Source organism: Xiphophorus hellerii, chromosome 10 (assembly GCF_003331165.1).
Source record: "Xiphophorus hellerii strain 12219 chromosome 10, Xiphophorus_hellerii-4.1, whole genome shotgun sequence".
NCBI classification, from domain to species: domain Eukaryota; kingdom Metazoa; phylum Chordata; class Actinopteri; order Cyprinodontiformes; family Poeciliidae; genus Xiphophorus; species Xiphophorus hellerii.
In genome coordinates, this window is record NC_045681.1 from 7,303,764 (window position 1) to 7,322,937 (window position 19,174).

At 39.5% G+C, this 19,174-nt stretch overlaps 1 protein-coding gene across 4 annotated transcripts in view; it reads right to left on the reverse strand.

The window, feature by feature from the left end:
- Window positions 1–12,732: 12,732 nt before the first annotated feature.
- The window catches only part of vti1a (vesicle transport through interaction with t-SNAREs 1A), a 144,077-nt gene continuing 137,635 nt past the window's right edge, over window positions 12,733–19,174 (reverse strand). For 2 of the 4 annotated variants that reach the window (XM_032574342.1, XM_032574341.1), the window contains one exon: window positions 12,733–14,086. In XM_032574342.1, coding sequence (XP_032430233.1) covers window positions 13,993–14,086 — 94 coding nt within the window. In that variant the 3' untranslated portion in view covers window positions 12,733–13,992. The remainder of the gene's footprint in view (window positions 14,087–19,174) is intronic. The other 2 variants (XM_032574344.1, XM_032574343.1) reach the window with 1 other exon arrangement.

The window sequence follows — 19,174 nt, forward strand, 5'->3', positions numbered from 1 at the left end:
TGGCCTTGAATGTGTACAAATTGTATTCTGAACAAGTTGCTGTAAGACTGGGGAGATATGATAAAATGAGGGGTTTTAGTCAGTTTGGACCATTTGAAGTTTTTGGAGGGATTTATTCGGCAGACCAAGGAGAAGAGAACTAGCAGCCTGAGATCAGAGCGAAACCACGGAGACAAACTGTTGACTTTGGATAGGATGGATTTAGAGCCAAAGAGTAGAAACTTTGTTGGTTAAGGAAGTTTGACACAAACCAGGATTTTATGTGAGCTCGACAGGAAGTGGTGGAAGAGGGAGGAAGTGATGAATTTGATGAATTAGAAAAGAAGAGTTGAGTGTCATCAACAAGGACATAAAATTAATGCTGAATTTACAGAAAATATAGCCAAGGCGTGACTTTTTCCAGCTTTTCATCACCAGATCAACTTTAAATTTGAAATGGGTGAGCAAAAGACAAAAAATGTTCCACTATTTTTTTCTTTAAGTTACCTTAATACTCCATCCTACCCATAGTAACTCTGGATGACATGCAGAAATAAGAAGTGGGAGAACTTATTAAAAAAGACGACAGCTGAGAACTCTAATAGTATGATGACCTTAAGTATGCCCAAAGAGCTACAATGGAATAGTTTGGATGAATGGTCCAGTCAAAGTCTAGACACTCAATTGAAACCTGTGACAAGTCTTTAAAATTGATGCTTGCATCTTCCTATCCAATCTCACAGAGCTTGGGCTGTTTTGGAAAGCAGAATGGACATAAATATTCAAAGCTGGTAGAGAAAAACCTAAAAACACTTACAAGTTATTTGGTTGCAGTGAAACAAACTGTCAAAAAATTCAAAGGATAGTTATTTATACACGGGCAGTCTGAATCAAAAATATTAAAATACAGATTTTTCTCTCTACCAAAGGGAGTAAAATGTCTTTAATTATTTTTTTAAAGTAAGTCATTACCAAAGGTTTAACTCAATATTAACTTTAAGGCATTGAACATATATGGAATAAAACAAAACTCAAAGGCTTTTTAGTCTTTGTATGTAGAACTAAAGAAATATAAGTGCTTTGTGAATTGTTAGAGTCAAACTGTTGGCCTGTGTACAGAATATCCCCATCACAGGTCTCTGCATATTTCTCTTTTCACCTCCTTCTCTCCTGAGTTCAGTGTGTGAATTCAGCATTTTGATCCTGAAGTGTAATTGAGCGTCTCCGTGTTTGGAGAACCACTGAGGGATTGAAGTGCGATCAATCACCTCGCACCGGACTGTCCGCAGGTTTTTTTTTTTTTTACATGTGGCTGAGTCCGTGGGGTGTTCAGTCGTGGGAACCACAGCATGAAAGTTTTCATGGCACTCGTAAAAAGAGAAAAGAAAAAGAGAAGAAAAAACCCCTGACGTTTAAGGTCGGTTTATGTTTTTCGCATTGCATTGAAAAATGATTTTTGAAAATTGGGGTTTGTGCCAATGTCTTGTGTCAGAACTGAACCTCGCTTAAATCAGTCTGAGATTCAAAAAATAAAACACTAAATGTGTTAATCTAAAGCAGCACTGTGCAATGGGCTGCTTTCAGCTGGGTCAACCTTTGTGGTGCGCTTTAACAAGCATGCCAGGAGAATAATTAATATGTTTTTACACCCTCCTACGTCTGGTCAAAGGAAGACCTATGGGTCAGGGATGTACTTGGCCTATTTAGCATAAAATGAGAACATTAATATCCGGAGACTCAATTATTTTACAAATAGTCGTTTGACACCGCAGGTTATGAGGAGCTCCAACACTTTGAAGACTGCTAGCTTGAGGCGATGACCGTTTTCCAATGAATTGTAGAAAACAGAACGGCATAGATTAAATGAAATTAATGATTTTGTTCAGAATCTTTAAAAATACCTTTGTGAAGTCCTGCAAGCCACAAAAAATCATATTGTGTCTCAGATTATGAATTAGTGTATTTAGCTCCTAAATGATCTTGAAGTAACTATAATGTGCATAAACAAACATGAAGTTCATTCATGTGAAAATCAATTCTTGGTCTTTTCAGTGAGTTGAAACACACAATCATAAAGAAGAGGATTAGTTTTCTTTTTTGAAAGGAAAAACTAAACAAAACATATTTATAAAGATCATAGAGAAAGAATATCATGTCCAGTAAATTATTAGACTAAATAAAATAAGCCAGAACAAGCCTCGCTTACAATTAAACCAATGCCAAATTGAAACATACAACTACAGTAAATGAAAAATAAACACTTGTTGACAAAGGGTTAAAAGAAGCGGCAACTCTTTTTCAGCAAAATGAAGCTGTTTAAAACATTACATGTCAAACAATATCTATTTAGATGTCAAAATGAAAGTTATTTCAATGCTCTAACTAGGAGTTTATGAAGCTAATTTTTAAGAAAAACATGTTATCTCTGCAAACTTCTTTTCCGAGAAGTCTTCCTATGATGTGGAGTCCACATAAGACTGGTTACATATTACCTGTTTATCACAGATTTTTTTCTCCCTAATATGCAGTTAATATAATTTCCTTTTTCCCCTGTTTGTCTTGCCTTTCACCACGTTGTGTAATGCAGAGCCGGCCTCATGTTGATGTTTTAATAGATTTGCTTTTTGTGATTTAAAGACAGTTTTGAGTCTTTCCTCAGTCTAGCTTTGCATTGGCAACAAACAGAGCTATGCATTATCTGAACATTAGCACCCACCATCCCTGCCTGCGGTTGTTTCCCACATTTAAAATATTTCACACATGCAATCACTCAACAGAATTTTGATGTAATAAACAATTCGCCATTCACTTTTGAACAATAATAATAAAATTGAAGTGAAATAGTTCACCTTTGCTGTCCCTTGTTTTGTCTCGTATGAGAGTCCAACGCCGCTGTAGAAGGGTTTTGTGTAAACAGAACAACAACAACAGCAGCAGCTCAGAATGTTAATAAAATCATTCATTACTTACAGAGATTAGTTGATATTTTTTCAAATACTTTATTTGATCTAAATTGTAAAGCTTAGTTTATCTGGAGGATGAAGGTCAAAACTAATGGGTGGTTTATCCTACAAGCTTTAAAAGTGACTCCAGACACATAGTTGACCCTAATTCTTTAGTTTTTGGACAATTATAGTCACAATAGCAGTCAGGCATCTGAAAAACCCTCATTTCGAGGACTTGACTGAACCGGCTGTGACTTTCATTCAGCCTCACCTCTCGTTGCTTTTTGCCCTGTAGATCCATACGTTTCTCTTTACCCATAATCCTCCTCCTGACTCCTTCCCCTTCCTCTCACCTGATTAGAATTTCTGGTGTGGCCTCTGGGATCGGATGATTTCAACATATTTTATTTAACCGCTTTTGTAAGCCCTGATATTCAGCAGCTGTGATCTATGGCTGCATTACAATTTCAAGGGTCAAGGAAGGACTTGGTTGTAGGAGACAGTGGTAGGTACAACTGCTGCACAGGTGTGTGGGGGGCGGGAGTGGGAGAGGGGGGAGGGGTGTGCATGTGCGCGCATGCTGGGTGGAAGTGAAGGGTTATGGAAAAGGGAAAAAAACTGAGGGAAAAGGAAAAGAAGAATCTCTCGAGTGGTGTTTAAAAATGAATGAGAAAATGGGTAATCCCAGAGTCGCGGCATGAAAAGAGGTAAAATCAATAAGGCCTCTCAGTTCACTTGGGCCCTCACAAGTCCTTGAGATGAACAAAAAGTTGTGCATTTTGTTGCCACGTCCATACGTCTCAATAGGGAAGTGTGTGTTTGTGTGTAAAGCTCAGAGAGTGTGCACAGTAAGAAAGCCTGTATTATTATTTTTTTCTTTAGTGCCTGCGAGCTGTTTTCTAAGGTGAACACAAAAATGTTTTCCCAGAAAAGCTTGGTTTACAATTTGGTACTTGAGTATAACATGGGTCGGTCTTTGGTTTCAAGAGATACCATGGTTTTAAAAAATGTTCCAGTGGTTTAAACTCCTTTTAATAACTTGCCAGAGCTGGTTAAGGGTTGTTTTCCGTTTATATGACACAGGGTTGCATGGAATGAGGAGTGACACCTTATCCTACCTGCTGCCGCAAGTTGTGAGTCAGCTGTGTGCAATGGTCAAGTGGAGGGAAATTCTCCTAACTTTCTCCTAAGGTGTTTTGGCAAGAACGTGGTTGTAGGAAGAATTTAGAGAGGCTACAGAGAGAAGGAGTTATGCTGGTGCCAAGACGGGATGTGATTGGTACCTAAAGGCTGAAGTCTCTGTTTTTTGTGAGGCTGTCGAGGTTGCCACATCTCTTAAAAGAGGACGATAATGCAAAATTGACATTTGCACATTTTTCTAATTTCCTTTGGGTCTCAGCTGCTTTTATAAACAATCAAAGAGGTTAAAAAAAGCAACCTAGTTGTTATATGGCAATAAGTTAATGTTTTTTGGTGTCTGGAAAACGAGGCATTTCAAAAACCTCCCGACTGTTCAGTCATAATCGATGGGTATCAGCACTGCGCTCTTACCCATCAGCCCCAGCTGAGCCCAGTTCCTCCTTAGTAATCCAAGTTGCTAAGTGAGCTGGTTTTACTGTATGAGTTGTACAATGGCTGCTGGAAAAGATAACTGTTTTGTTGACAGAAACCACTTGCTGCATTCTTGTTGGTTGTGCAGGAGTCTCTACTTCTGCTTTTCAAAGCTGTATGATTGTATGTTTATGCATCTGTTTGCAGCCATTTTCACGTTCAAGTGTAAGCACTGAGTCGGGTGTCGTGGCCATAGCAGCAAATAAGTTGTGACAAGGGATTTAAAGTGACAAGTGGCCCTAAAACAGCTCTATCTGTTTGAGAAGATTTTTGTATATAAATAAAATCAATTATAATCAGTTACATTTTCTTAAATTTCACAACACCTGCATTTTTATTCAAACATCATCCAGTCAGAATCACAGAGCTGCTTCTACTGACTTACAGTACGTGCATTTTGTAAGCAAATAAAACGAAGCAGATCTCGATCCAGTTGGTAGAAAAGTTTGAAAAGACGTTACTAGAAATGTCATAATTACATGAGAAAAAGGAGAAATGAAAATACTGTTTTAAAGGAGAGATCATGCAAGTACTGCAACCTTTACAGTGTTGATTCAGCTGACCCAGTACACCAGTCTGAGAATCAAATAAAACTTCCTGGCTGTCATGGAAAAACTGACCAGAGAGTTTCCGTGGTGTATAACTTCTGATGAATATTTAACTACCAACATCTACCTGCAGGGAGGCTGCATATAGATGGAGGTGGTAAACAAAGACTTGACGGAAGTATTGGAGGGCGTCATCTCTATGCAAACAATCTCTACTTCCTTCTGTCCTCCATCTAGTTAAATGTCTGAGAGCTTCAGCTTCTCAATCTGTCCATCCATCCATCCGTTCCCCAAATCATCCACCCATCTCTGTGCTCTTATGCTAAGCAAATCCCCCCCCTCAGTTCTCCTCCCCACCACCCTTTCAGTTCATTAGCGAGCTCCTCAGTAGCCTGTCATGGCGGATGTGCTCCATCAAAGCTGATCGACTCCCCGTTTTTCCAGAAAGATGTCGCAGGTTATCACGGCGCGCTCAGATCTCCGTCTACGGGAGAAGCGTGACTGGCAGGACGTCTTTTGAAGGCAGCGATTCCTCCACTGATGCCTCCCAGTTGGAAATTTAGAATCGTGTCTGCTAAGACACCGTATGCAAAGTAAATTAATGTACAGGGGCGAGCCCAACTAAACTCTCCTCTCTAAGAACGTCCAGGCCACTCAGTGCCTCGCAGGCAACCTGGCTTCCTTTGCACTCATCCCTACTTTTCACCTTCCATCTTCGTTCTACGATTTTTGTCTTTTAAAACTGACAACCGACCCAAGGAGAAACTTTCACAAGATTAGACCCGACCCCAACATCTGAAAAATCATAAATGACTTTCTTTAACATTTACTTGGACATGCTGTAATCTCTGACTGTACAGTCAGGGGTGAAGGGCGTACGAAAAAGTGGCAAAACATGAATGAAGAGGAGAAAAAAAGGGGGGGTTGCCATTAGCAGCTCGCCTTTCAACATCTTCAGATTATCATGCAAATGACATTGCTGCTACAATTGTACGTCTTTGTAGAGGTAAAGTGTTAATTTCAGTTCAAAGGTTGTGGCGGTATTCTACAGGGAGAAACATGGAGGTGTGATGGAGATGAGAAATGAGGAGGAGGAGGAAGAGGACAGGAGAAGGGGGTTGGTAAATGCCGCTAAGTGATTCGGTTTGGCCATCTCAGCTCGGCTTTTACTTGCTTCTTTGCGTTTTAATGCTTCTTTGGCTGAACATTTACAGAACAACATTAACAGGCTTTAAAAACACACGGCTTGTAGTTGATTTGCCTTTTTACTTGCCTCCAAAGTTATTCAAGTAGTTATTCACTTGCAGCTGGTAGCAAAGCTGGTTACCGGGAGACCGACATTTGGAGAGTCAGCAGAAATCTTTCCAAATGTTTGCGGTGGCAATTTAAGGTAAATACAAATTTTTAGTTGTGCCACAATTTTTGGACAAAAGTCAAGCAGGAAAGCTTTTATATACAATAAATACCTTGAATTCAATCATTTGGTGAGAAAAACCCGTTCCATCGGTCTTCAAATATCTTCAGTAGCCGAACAAAAAACAAAATTCCACAAAAATGTTAATTTTCAAGTGAACGAATCAGACGTACTCTGTTCTCTATGGTGCCTCATTAAAACAAAGCAAGCATAGAACTGTATAGTCTCCTTTTGTGGGTGTGTTCCCTGTGTGTTCATATGGTTACAATTGCTATCGCTAACATTAGAAAGCCTCACAACAACTGAACTTGTTCCTAGAACAAGTTCAATTAGGCTGTAATGTCAACACAAAATCCAAACTAGGACTTTCAAAGCCAACGAAACTCAACATGAGCTAACACTCAGCTAGCCAATCTACCCATACGTAGGTTTAGTGTTGGAGAAGTGTTAAAATAAGAAGCCAAATAGCCGTTTATTTAGCTGTGCTAAGGGTAAAAATTGCTGTTTAGTTAAACAATAGAACCCTTGCCAAGCAATCGTATGCAAACAGAAAATTGTAAACATATCCCCTTTTACGAAAAGCGCACCCAAGAAACACTTAATTATAGTGAGTTATCACATCATGCTAATGCTGTTAGTTGATCCAAAGTGTCATTTAAATTGTTCAAACACAATCACTAATTGTTCAGTAGCCTGTGTGTTGGAAAATTTGAAAGAAAAATTGTACTAAACCTGAATTTAAAAAGGTTAAAGCTGTTTGCTACTTTGCTTTTAAAACAATCAATCCTATGTGTTGTTTGCCCTCTAGGAAACAAAACAGACAGTTTAATTTACATTTGTTTTGCAATTTGGTTGTAAATAGTTATTTATCTGCATTAAATGCTCCTCTACATTGAACAAGCTCCAATTTTCCATGCAGCCAAATCGCTCGGCAATAATAGAGGGCTTTAGTTTCCAGAACTAAAGTCCCCTCCCCCCCTTTTTTTGCGAAGTATCGCTAAGTACAGCTAGTGCTTTGTTTGTACTTTTATCTGAATTATTGTTTTCAGAGAGATTTACCATGTGTCATACCTTGAGAAAACAGCAAAGGTTTCCAGATAACGTGGCAGCAAAAAGAGCAAGAGATACAGAAAGAGAACCAGGGCTCGAAAAAACAGATTTGGTTTTAGATATCTTGAAAATGATCATTTGAGTCTTCTAAGCGATATCCTCAGCTTAGAATACCAGAGGTTTTTCTGCAGCTCTTCACAAACGGGTAAACCCACTGCAGAAAACTAGTCCAAGTTAAAAAAACAAATATTTTGAGCGCATTATCCACACTTTACAAAAACTCCTTTTCCAGTAAATTAACACCTTCAGTTACATTTCTGAGTCACATCCTGAGAATGTGGAATTTTTATCCATCTAAATCCCAATTTACAAGGAAAAAGCTAACACAAATTCAACAACAGGTTGTGAGATTTTGTTTTATAGAGATTGGACTATTGTTTGATTTTCCTTGTTTAACTCAGATTATGTTAATTGCAGCTTATTTTAAGATAAAAACAGTAAGAAACGACGCTGATCAGCTCAGATTCAGGGCCAAACTCTGATGTTTCTTCCTGGTGTGTAAAGTTAATGTAAAAAAAAAAAAAAAGCTTTCTATGCGTCACCGTTTTATCCCACCGCTCAGGCTGCGTCTCAACTGCATCATCATGTAAGCCCACAGACGTCCGTGCATCTACGGCTGCAGAAGCTTCCTGAAATAAATGGGGCCCATTGTCATTTCACTGTGAGCACAAATGGCAATAAAATGCTTGACAGCGCTGATGGGGCGAAAAGAAAAGACAGATGAGAGAAAGGCGGCCATTCTGCTGGGAACTGGTGGCGTGTACAAACGGAGAACATGGCTCCTCTTCTAACAGGCGTACACTGGATTGTGTGTCCCTCTTCTTAATGGGCTGCATCCACCATACGTGCTGCAGCGTGCATGCACTTTTGTGTGCCTGCTGAATCAAAAATAATGCTCATTGTGGCCCTCAAACAGCGCCATTGTGTGTGGGGCTTTCTTTCTTGGGCGGCCGTTGTTGCGGGCCCGCTTTTTCTTTATGTTTTTTACACGTGTGTGTTGATGTGTGGCAGATGACAGCATCGCGGACCCTGCTGAAGATGAAGCGAACCACCCTCCCGTTGAGATCCCACCACTGGCGCTGTTTATGCAGTTTAAGGCCCACCCTGCACGGGGGGAAAGACGGCTCAAACGTCGCTTGTCATAATCTCTTGTCGTCTTAAATGGCTGACAAACATCAGGCTGTTTGTAATGGTGGCGCATCACAGAGAGTCCTTGTCTGGGAGGCTTCCTTTTACAAGTTTTATGTGAAACCTTGAAGAAAGGACGAAGGGAGAACTGCTGAGATCGGCACAGCGGATGGCACTGATGCAAACAAAGGTGGCCAAGAAAAATCAGCACTGCAGAATCTCTAATGTAATGTTTGCAATATAAACGATAAGGAGCTTAGAATATCATGGAGAAGTTTTAATCGAAGCATTCCTTACACACAGAGTGACATACTGTATTTCAAGTGAGAACTTGGTGATTAAAGCCTGCAGCTCACTTCTTGGAAAATCAGATTACCTTATAAAACTGATAAATATTTGCTTACTAAGAAAAACGTCCTTGGTCATTTCTCCTCTAGCATGAATTACTGCATCAATGCGGCGTGTCATGGAGGTGAACAGCCTGTGGCCCAGCTTGCTTTAGCAGCGGCCTTCGGTCTGTCTGTATAGTTGTCTCTGGGTTCGCTTATATTCCTCCTGACAATACTGCTGTTCGTTTCTATGGGGTTCAGGCCAGGCCAGTTTGCTGGACCATTTGATTGGCCTTTAACAGGCCATTAAAGCAGGTTTTGGTGTTTTTTATTTTTAAACAGGCGCCAAGTCCTACACTTTCTCGAAAAAGCTCATCAGTAGAGGGACGTATGTGGAGCCTGAGTTTCCTGCTGGATGGTTATTTTGGACTTCAAAAACTTTTGCATCATCACGACTGCAGAACATTCACTTTCAAGCAACTTGGATTTCTGTAATGTTGTGAACATTACAGAAATCATGGAGCAGTTCACTCCATGATTACAAAGATCATGGAGTGAACTGCTAGCTAGCAGTTCACTCCATGACTGTGTAGGCCAGAGGAGTCCAAACTGAGGCGCAGGGGATATTTGCAGTCCTTGGACTGATTTTGTTTGGACCTCGACAACATCAGTGAATGCCAAAATTTGTTTTGCCAGCTCAGGCAGGGATGTAATAACAGAACTAAGACTGCTTTGCTTGTTTCACTAAAATATTGCGGGTTTAGCTAATTATTTAGCAGGTCAAAATAAAGAAATACAATTTTTTTTTGCAGTATTTTTTTAAAAGAAGACTGGTTACTTTCAGTTTGACATTTTTGGCCCCCACTGCAAACAAGCAAAAACAACAGAAAACACCAATTTTCAGATAAACTCAATTTTGGATTTTCATGAGCTGTAAAAAAAAATCTTCATAATATAATTTACTGAAATAAATGAACTATTTGAAGATGGAGCTGTAAATGGGAGGTGAGTTCAGCAGGATGTGTAGGAAAAACATGAGATCAACGGATGAATGAAGAACTTTCTAAAGCAAACAGTGGAAGGAAATCTAAAAGAAAGAAAACCACTCCTCAGACATCAAATAATTAATCGCCCCACCCTCGTCCTGTGGTGTCTGTATGGAAGACGTCGCTCCTCCAGTCACTTAAGGAGGGTTAACACCCGTCTAAATTAAATATTAAAAGGTGTCTGTACCTGCTGCTATTGTTGCCCTTTGGAATAAGATATAACCTATTTTTGACAAGTTTTCATCCTCAGCTTTCTGCGGTGAAACGCTTGTCGAAAACCAAATCAGCCGATTGAAAGATGATGGTAAAGTGAAGGTGTGTGTGTGTGTGTGTGTGTTGGGGGTTTGCGGGGGTGGGCACTGATTAATAATCTAGTTTGTATTCCGATGACACACGTCACTCAGTAGGGGAGACTGAAAGAAAGAAAGAGATGGAGAGAGAAAGAGGACAGGTGGAAAAATGAGAGCAATGTATGGAGGAGGAAAACATAAAAGGGAGGGAAGGAGAAAAAGAGGAAAAGAGAGTTGATAGCCGACGTCTGCCAGGGTTTCACATGACAGTGCTCCTGTTTAAATAATAAAACAGGAAAAGGGGCTCTAAACAAATCGTTATCTCTCCACCTCCATACGTCCCTCCGCCTCTCCCCCCCTGCTTTAAAAAAAAAAAAAAACTTGTTTTAATGCCATTTCTTAATGAACATAATAGCTCGGCGCTAATAATGAAAAGAAAATAAAAACATCTAAAAACGCGGAGGGGCCCCCGAGTTGTCGCCAGCGCTCAATTATTTCCTTGTCAAGTGGGTCTGTTTTTAATGAGGCCCTGTGGGACTGACGTCTGTCAGTCAGCCCTGACTTTTTGACACCATTACAACTTCAAATAGAAGCCGCCGCCACGCTGCCTTCCACCGCTCGCTTGCTAGCTACCACTCATCTGACAGGCTGGGAGGGGGGGGGAGTGAGGGGAGGACAGGGAGGAGGAGAAAAGGTGGCAGAAGAGGTAGAGAGGGAGAGAGAGAACAGAGCACATCAGCACATACTGTACAGGCTGCACACACAGTACATTTAGACCGAGTGAAAGCACAGTCACACAGGGTCATTATCAGACAAGGTTTGTCAAACTGCCCGGGAATCCAACCCCCCACCTCTCTTCTTCCCAGTCCACTTCCTTCTTTTTCCTTCCTCATTTCTCCACTTTAATGATAAGTCTCTGTGGGTCGGCCCCACGCGGGACGGTCAAAGGGACGATATTTTGTTGGCCGTTAATTCGGTGCTTTGAAGGAGACAGTGACGCCGCGGATGGTGAGGGCCTGCGAAATGGAGGCCGACAGGGGAGGGAGAGATTTGTAAGTCTGCGTGTGTGTATTTGGGGAGGGTGGGGTGCTAACTCCCCTGTATCTTGAAAATGACGAATACGGCCCTGAAACGGAATAGCAAATGTCCTCACAGGGAACCGGGGAGCCAACCACAGGAGACAGTATTCACAGTGAATGCGTGTGTGTGTGATGCAAAAAAGTATTCATACCCCCTGCACTTTTTACCATTTTATCGCCACAAGCCTCAGTGTGTTTTATCAGGTGTTATGTCAGATCAACACAAAGTGATGCATGATTGTGAAGCGGAAGTGAAACGATGCACGGTTTTCTGAATATTACACAAATAATAAGAAAACCTGTTTTAATATTTAGTGTAACACCCCTAAATAAAATCCAGTGCAAGCAACTGTCTTCAGAGAGATTAGGGTTCATCTGTCTGTCATTTACGGTGCATTCACCCCAGCTTTGTTTAGTTCACGTTAGTCAAACTATTTTGTTTGGGGAGCTGTGAATGTGCAACTGAACTCTGATGCAGACAATAAAAGAAACTCTTGATTCACCTGAAAACTCTGTCTTTTGGTTGAAGTGAACTCTGATGCAGTTCTGGATCAGAGACCGCTCCAAAAGCAGGAAGCAAACTATAGCGCACAGCATCCTGGTTAAATACAAACAAAGCAAACGCGAGCGTCCAGTGCTACCAGGAAAAAAGGCTCGTGGTCTTTTACAAAAGACATTAGAGAAATCCTAGAACCACTGAAATCTGACGCTACTCCATTTTTATTTACATTTTGTGAAGAAGGAAGTTTTGCTTCAGGGATTTTCATGTCATTTTCTTCAATGGTTTTTGGTGCAACGCCCCCACAGGCGAGGAGGGGAACAGATTTTTCAAATAGTTTGAATCATTTGACACAGTCCAGTGTGAAAGTGAACCCAGCATCTGAAAATATAACAAATACTGCAATTTTGGTGCCCAATCAAACCAAGTCTCATTGACTATCATGTGAAAACAACCTAAATCTCCCAAAAAAAAATCCAGTTGCTCTGTGAAGACCGGAGAAATGCTTTTCTTCAACAGGGACAAGCACCATTCATTGCAGATTTTTATTTGTAAAATTTTCTGAAAACAATGAATTATTTTCCATCCATTTTAACGTTATGGCTTACTTTATGTTGTTCCATCTCATACAATCCCCCGAAACACAATAAAGCGTGTGGCTGAAATGTGACAAAAAGTGATAATTCAGGGGGTATGAACACTTTAGTGAAACAACCTCAGATTTTCCAAAGAGCCAATAAGAACCACACGGGAGGACAAACCTGCAACCATATTATTTCATCGGTTTGGATACTGATAAACAGAAACATGTATTGTGACAATCCTGAAATACAGACAACAAACATTACAGGTTGTAAAACAGGTAAGATCTGTTTACAGAGAAAAAATAAGAACCTCGAAAGCAACTAAAAACCAACACAGTTTCTTTTGGTCCTGCAATACAATTCATGTTAATTCAGACAAAAAAAAATCGTTAAACAAAAATAAATCATACAGCTATATCACAGATATTTAAATTGAAACCTCTGCATTCTTAAATAAATAGTAACAGAATCACTTGCGATGAAAGCAAAAACACTATACATGACATACATTTAAATGTTAGTACATACATATATAAGCTATATGTTCTCACAAAGAAAGTTGAAAAGAGTTTTGATTTATGATGTGTGTATTGGGAGAAAAATGTACCAAATATGGAAACTTTTAAGGATTTTTTAAGAGTGGGCTCACTTTCAGGTTAAAAATCTTAGTCTCTCTTAAAACAGTCACACATTTGTTCTTGAACTGAAGCAGCATTCTTTCAATAAGCCAAACTATATGTTTTTTTTAGTAGTATGAACTAAATTCTGCCCTGAAAATAATATTTTTGGCTGCGCGGGGCGATTTAATGCAGGAGTTATCTGTAAGCGCTTCTCTGCATCATAAAAATGGCTGACTCATTAAGTTACCAAAGCTCTGACATACTGCAGTTACACATGTCCACATAGAATAGTTTGAGGTGAACAATAGTCAGAGGGGCTGTAGTTTATGACTGTGACTGTTGCAAGCATGCATGCATGCATGTGCAGAACTGTGTCCAAACACTTATGCAAAATGCACACAGTTGTATTTTCTTCCAAGTTCCAAGACAAGATGAGCTGTAAATCTACATCGAGGATGACATGAAAAGTTTTACCAATCAGAAAAAAAACACATTTCACACCACTGTTGTCTCAAGAGATGGTAAAACAAGCAAAGAAAAAAAGGCCCGAGTACAAAAGAAAAGAGAAAGGAAAAAGCAAGGGACGTGAAAAGTGGAGAAAAGGAACAAAACCAGAAGGAAAAAAGGAAAGTCAAATGGAAAAAAGCTCCCTGTCAGGCTTAGGAAAGTATGATTCATGGGTACCATTTGTCCTAATTACAGCAGAACAACGCTGTTGTCGCTATTAATCACGCGTACGTGTGTGTGTTTATATTTGCGTTGAGAGGCGTTGGGGGGGTGGAGTGTTTTTGTATGGGTACACAGTAGAGATCAGTGACTTCGCAGATTTAAATAGATGGCCAAGATGATGGTGAGAAGGATGATGCCTCCGAGGACGAAGACCAGGATGCGATTCTGGATGATCCTGCAGAGAGAGAAGGGAAGGGAAGTTAATGCAGTGTCAACACAGAGCAGTAAACATGTAAAACAGTCACATGTTTATGTGCAAATTAAATGACCAGTAATCAACTGGAGGCTTATTGTGTTTAATAGTTACCATGAGGTTTGGATACAAGGTATTTATCACTCTGTGGTCACTGCTATGAGAACATTAAAACTTGCATAAAGTTGAATGAAAAATGGGGAAAAAAATCTGCTGTGTTTACTCCTGTGTAGTGTCTGTAAAAAGAAGGCTGCCCTAATGTGTGTACACTTCTGAAACAGAGCAAAACACTTATAAACAAATGTGACAGATCAGTATATACACACTGCAAACTGGCTCTAAAACTTTATTTGCACAGTAAAGTGGAAAAAGTGGCTCAGGAGTTCCTGGAGGTAATAAAAGTCGCAGAATTACTGAAGGAATTCACCATAAAACAACCCAGTCTTTTGGACAATAAAATGGTGCCATTTTAACTAAAGCGAGGCAGTTCTGAACCAACAAAACACAACCAGAGAGCAGAAGCGCAAACATGCTGAACTTGAGACGTTGAGGTTTATTATAGAGTTTATGAAACAACATATGCTGATCAGACAGGACGGTAGCTATTGTTTTGATTGTCTTCTGGCATTTTAACCATCTTAGATAAGCACTTTATCAAATAATAAAAAAATATGATAGCTTTAAAAAACACTACACTCAGTGCACTACTGTGAAATGAAAGGAAAGTTATGAGTGGCTTGAAAAAAAAAAGACTGATTAGAATAGAAATATAAAAGATTTGGCTGTAGACCCAGCTCTGGTCAAATATTAGTCAATAATTCCATAAAAACGTTTTTGTAGAAGTCTAAAAAAACACCAAACTTGATGTTGAACACACCCTCCCGATGGTGGAACACGACAGTGGCAGTGTCATGATGGGGGAGTGCTTTCTCATGTGAAAAATGTTATAATTGTGTTTTGTTCACTTCACAGTTATGTCCTGCTTTGTGTTGGTTTAATGCAACTTGAGCAAACATGACAAAGTTCAGGTGGTGTGAATACTTCTTCACGACACTGTATGTGTTTTCTCAGGTTGCAGTAAAACAAACAAACAAAAAAAAAACCTACAGTGAACAGCATCTATTTACGGCTAATTATTTGATATTGTCTGTGGAACGCAACTCAAAGTTATTTGTAGAAAATTGGCTCATTTGAGGAGCTTTTTGTAATGCGTACTTGAAACATAAAAAAAAAAAAAAAACTCAGGTTGGGAAGCTGAAATATTAAAGTGCAAGGATCCTTTACATGTTACTGGCTGGCCTTTACAAAGCAGCCAATCCAGGAGCTGCATTTATTTTCCGTGGCTGTGATTGGCTGCAATCCTAAGAGCAGAGATAAGAAAGACAGTAGATATTAGCTACTGCCAAGATGGTTTGTACTGTGTGTGTTACTGCATATTAAGGCATATTTAAAGTTTGAAATAGACTCTCTAATGTCCAGTGTCTTATTTTTATAAGCAGTTATAATTGGGGTCTCATGAATTTACAGATTTTTTACTGTGGTCCATAATTCCTACGAATACCAGTGTCCTACAGTTAAAACCTGAAGTTGAGAAGTCCTAAAGCAGAGATAAATGATGCCACTTAAAACAATATAGATAAACTGCATAGTCTTTTAGAAACTGATTTGTTTTTCTTGGATAAAAAAAGGAAAAGCTCAACCATTTTTAATTTATTGGAGAATAATACAGGCAAATTCAGTGCTTTTCCAGACATTTTAGGACTCTGCGGGAAACCGTGGCAGAAGCACACGCTCATGCTCACACAAACACATTCCCAACCCTCCGCTGCATCTGACAAATGAGAGAATTATCACATTTGCTGACTTGTGGAGGGATAGGGGAGAGGCCATGCAGGGGGGGGTACTGTCCACTTCTCTAAGCATGAGATGAATAGCCCATGTCGCGGCCATTTATCACTGGGGAGGGTTGAGAAGGGGCTGGCTGGCTGGTTGCTCAGTCACCCTGCTACCCTCTAAAGTCCAAGTCTGAGCTTGCGGCCTTCTACACTCCACCAGCTCAGACTTACAAAAGATTCAGCAAACCAATTAGTTTAAAGCCATGACTGCGGAGGAATGTTTTAAGCAGAAAGCTGCAAAGATGCAGCTCCTCTCGTCCTAATCGATGAGTATATAAACTAAACTCAATCGCCTTGAACTTCATTTTTTAAAACAAATAAGACACTGGACATTAGAGAGATCACCACAAATAATGTTTGAGATTTAGTAGGAATTTAGAGGGAGATTATTATTCATTAAACAGAGAAATCAAACAAAAAATGTGAAGTTCTTTTCATATGAACTAGTGCAATGCATTTTCACACTCACCAAAACAAAACGGTGAATAATTCTGATGCTACAGTGAAATATGAACCGGTAATCGAGAAGTTGTAATGAGTAAACCCCACTCTGGTGTTTAGATGAGGCTGCTGTGATTGGCTGAAAGCAGCTGGGGAGGAGATCCCACTGAAACCCTCATCAGAGCACGCTTAGCAAGGCCACGTCTCTCCCCATTAATTGACATTCATTATTTAGAATGATTATTTATCCAAGCCAAATACCCGGAGGAGCATGTGTCTTGTAGGGGGGGGTGTGGGCGTGTGGGTGTGTGTGAATGCTTTGGGAGAAGCCAGCTTGCTTTGTGGTGTTTGTTAAAAAACAACAACTTAAAGCTTACTTTGGAAAAAGAATTGTACAGGACGTTAGCTTTATCCATTCTGATGAGGAGGCAGAGCACTAATAAACCAGCGTTTATTAGAGGAGTCTTATTTGGCAGCAAAAAACACAGAGAACAACTTCAAAAACCCAAGTGTTCAAAGCTGCACTGAATATGATAAGGCTGGAATTTGTTTAATTATTTATTTCTGTCCCAGGGGTATATTAAAAAAATACCCATAAACACATATTTTGACTTAAGGAGCCTCTGTGCAGAGGAGGAACATCTGTTTACAGATACAAAGCTGAAAAAAAAATCATGTAAACATCGCCAATTAAAGCTTTCCCCGCTGAGGGAAGGTAAAAGTGCAAATTCAATCCCCATTTTTAAACATCTTAAATGGACAGTGAAAGCTGAGTTAAAAATCTAAATGTCTAATTAGAGAACAGATGATTCCGGTTTGATTGGTTTTAAGGATATAACTGCAGAGGTTCATGTTTGAGCTCATCGTTTGCTACAAATATGTGGAACAACAAAACTCGAAATTATTAGAAGATTGAGAATGGATGTTTCTTAATGTCATGTCTTTCAAATAGACTGTTGAATTATTATTGTTTTTATGAATTCCTCTTTTTATCTTGTCTGCGCTGCGCTGCACATCACGCAAGACACGAGAAGTTTTCAGCTTGTTTACTTTGTAGATCTAACTGTACATTCAGGCAGCAGAGACCATATTCCACAGCAACAAGTCCTGGATCAAACCATCAGTTGTTGGTAAGCACTGCTAATCCACCTCATTTGCTTTTGTTACTCCTCCTTCAATCTCTGGAAAACAGGACAGAGAGACGTTGGAGTTGGGGATATGATCCTTGGTCCTACTCTGCATCCACCTTTTCGAGTTCTCTAGAATTATTTGAGTTTTGGGGAAGCTAATCAGTTCCCAGTTGCAAAAACATTCCACCTTGTTGCCACTGTTACGCATCTTCATAACCGTCCTAAAGTAAAATGAAATAAAGGTAAAAATCCTGTCAAGCTCAACACATCCAGAACAGGAGGGAATAATCGTCCAAACAAACAAATGATGAACAAAGGAAACATTGTTCTTACACAGTCACATGAGCAGCGGCAGCAAAGCCTGTCGTAATTAGCAATAAATCAATTAATCGCATGATAAATTAAAATGAACTCAATAATTTCCATTTGCATGATTGTCTTTCTCGGGTCTGTCTCTCTTTATACAAAAGACTAGATGACAAAAGGCTTCAGTCTGCTGCTTGGTCTGAACTAGACCCTTTTTTGATGCTCTGCTTTGTTTACAAAGACTTCAGTTTCCATTTTATTATTTAATTAGCTTGTTTTGTTTATTTATTTTAAATGTCTTCCAGTTCTGCTATTAGATGTTCATTGGAAATGAGAGTTTATTGATCCTTGAGAGGACTAACTTACATTATTATGCCATTACCATTATATTTTTTGAAAATGGTGTCAAAACGATATCATCGTTTATCACAATAACTTCTGGGACAATTTAACATCCAGCAAAATTTGTTATTGTGACAGGTTTAGTGACAGCATCTCATAAGTAATAAGGAGGAGGAAATATGACTTACTTCCCTTTGTGTCTGTGAGAGACAATGAGTCTGTAGATATAGATAAAAGTTATTTAGAATTTTCTTAAATTTTCTCAGACAACAGAAACAACTAAAATGCAACCTGATTGGTAAATAGATAAATGTTTCCTTTAAGCCCTCCCTGTAAAAGGAATTAAAAGAAAAGAAAAAGTGGGAGGTAGGAAAGTGAACACAGCTTTCCTCCACTGTGTGGTTGATCCTGTCCTGACACGTGGCCAGACAGAACAGAACTTATCAAACCGGATCCATCCTCCAGTTTTGACACTTGACATAAAGGCAGAGGGTGAGAAATGTGTGTGTGTGTGTGTGGGGTGGTGGGGGAGACGAAGGATTGAGGATGTGTGACTGATGCAAAGGGTGCACATACAAAAGGGTGCAGATGTGCACACTGACCCACATCCACTCAGATCCCTACAATGACGCTAAGCTACTGAAAACCCAAATCATAACGTGTCGGTTTATGCATTATTGAGCTTCTGAACCATGTTTTCCAGATCAGAGTGATGATAATACTAAAGAGTACATGTAGTGATTTATCATACTGCAGATTCATTCAATTAAAATGGTTTGTTGTAGGATAAAAACTACATCAGAAGCCTTTGTTTCTTATTTTATAAACTTTAATGTTCAACATTTTACATGTATTGCATCTTAATAGGGCAATTTGGATCAGACTAAACCAAATGTTTCCTACAAAAAGATTTTGACAAAAGTTTGTTGCAAAATAAGTAAACAAAAGAAAAGCAC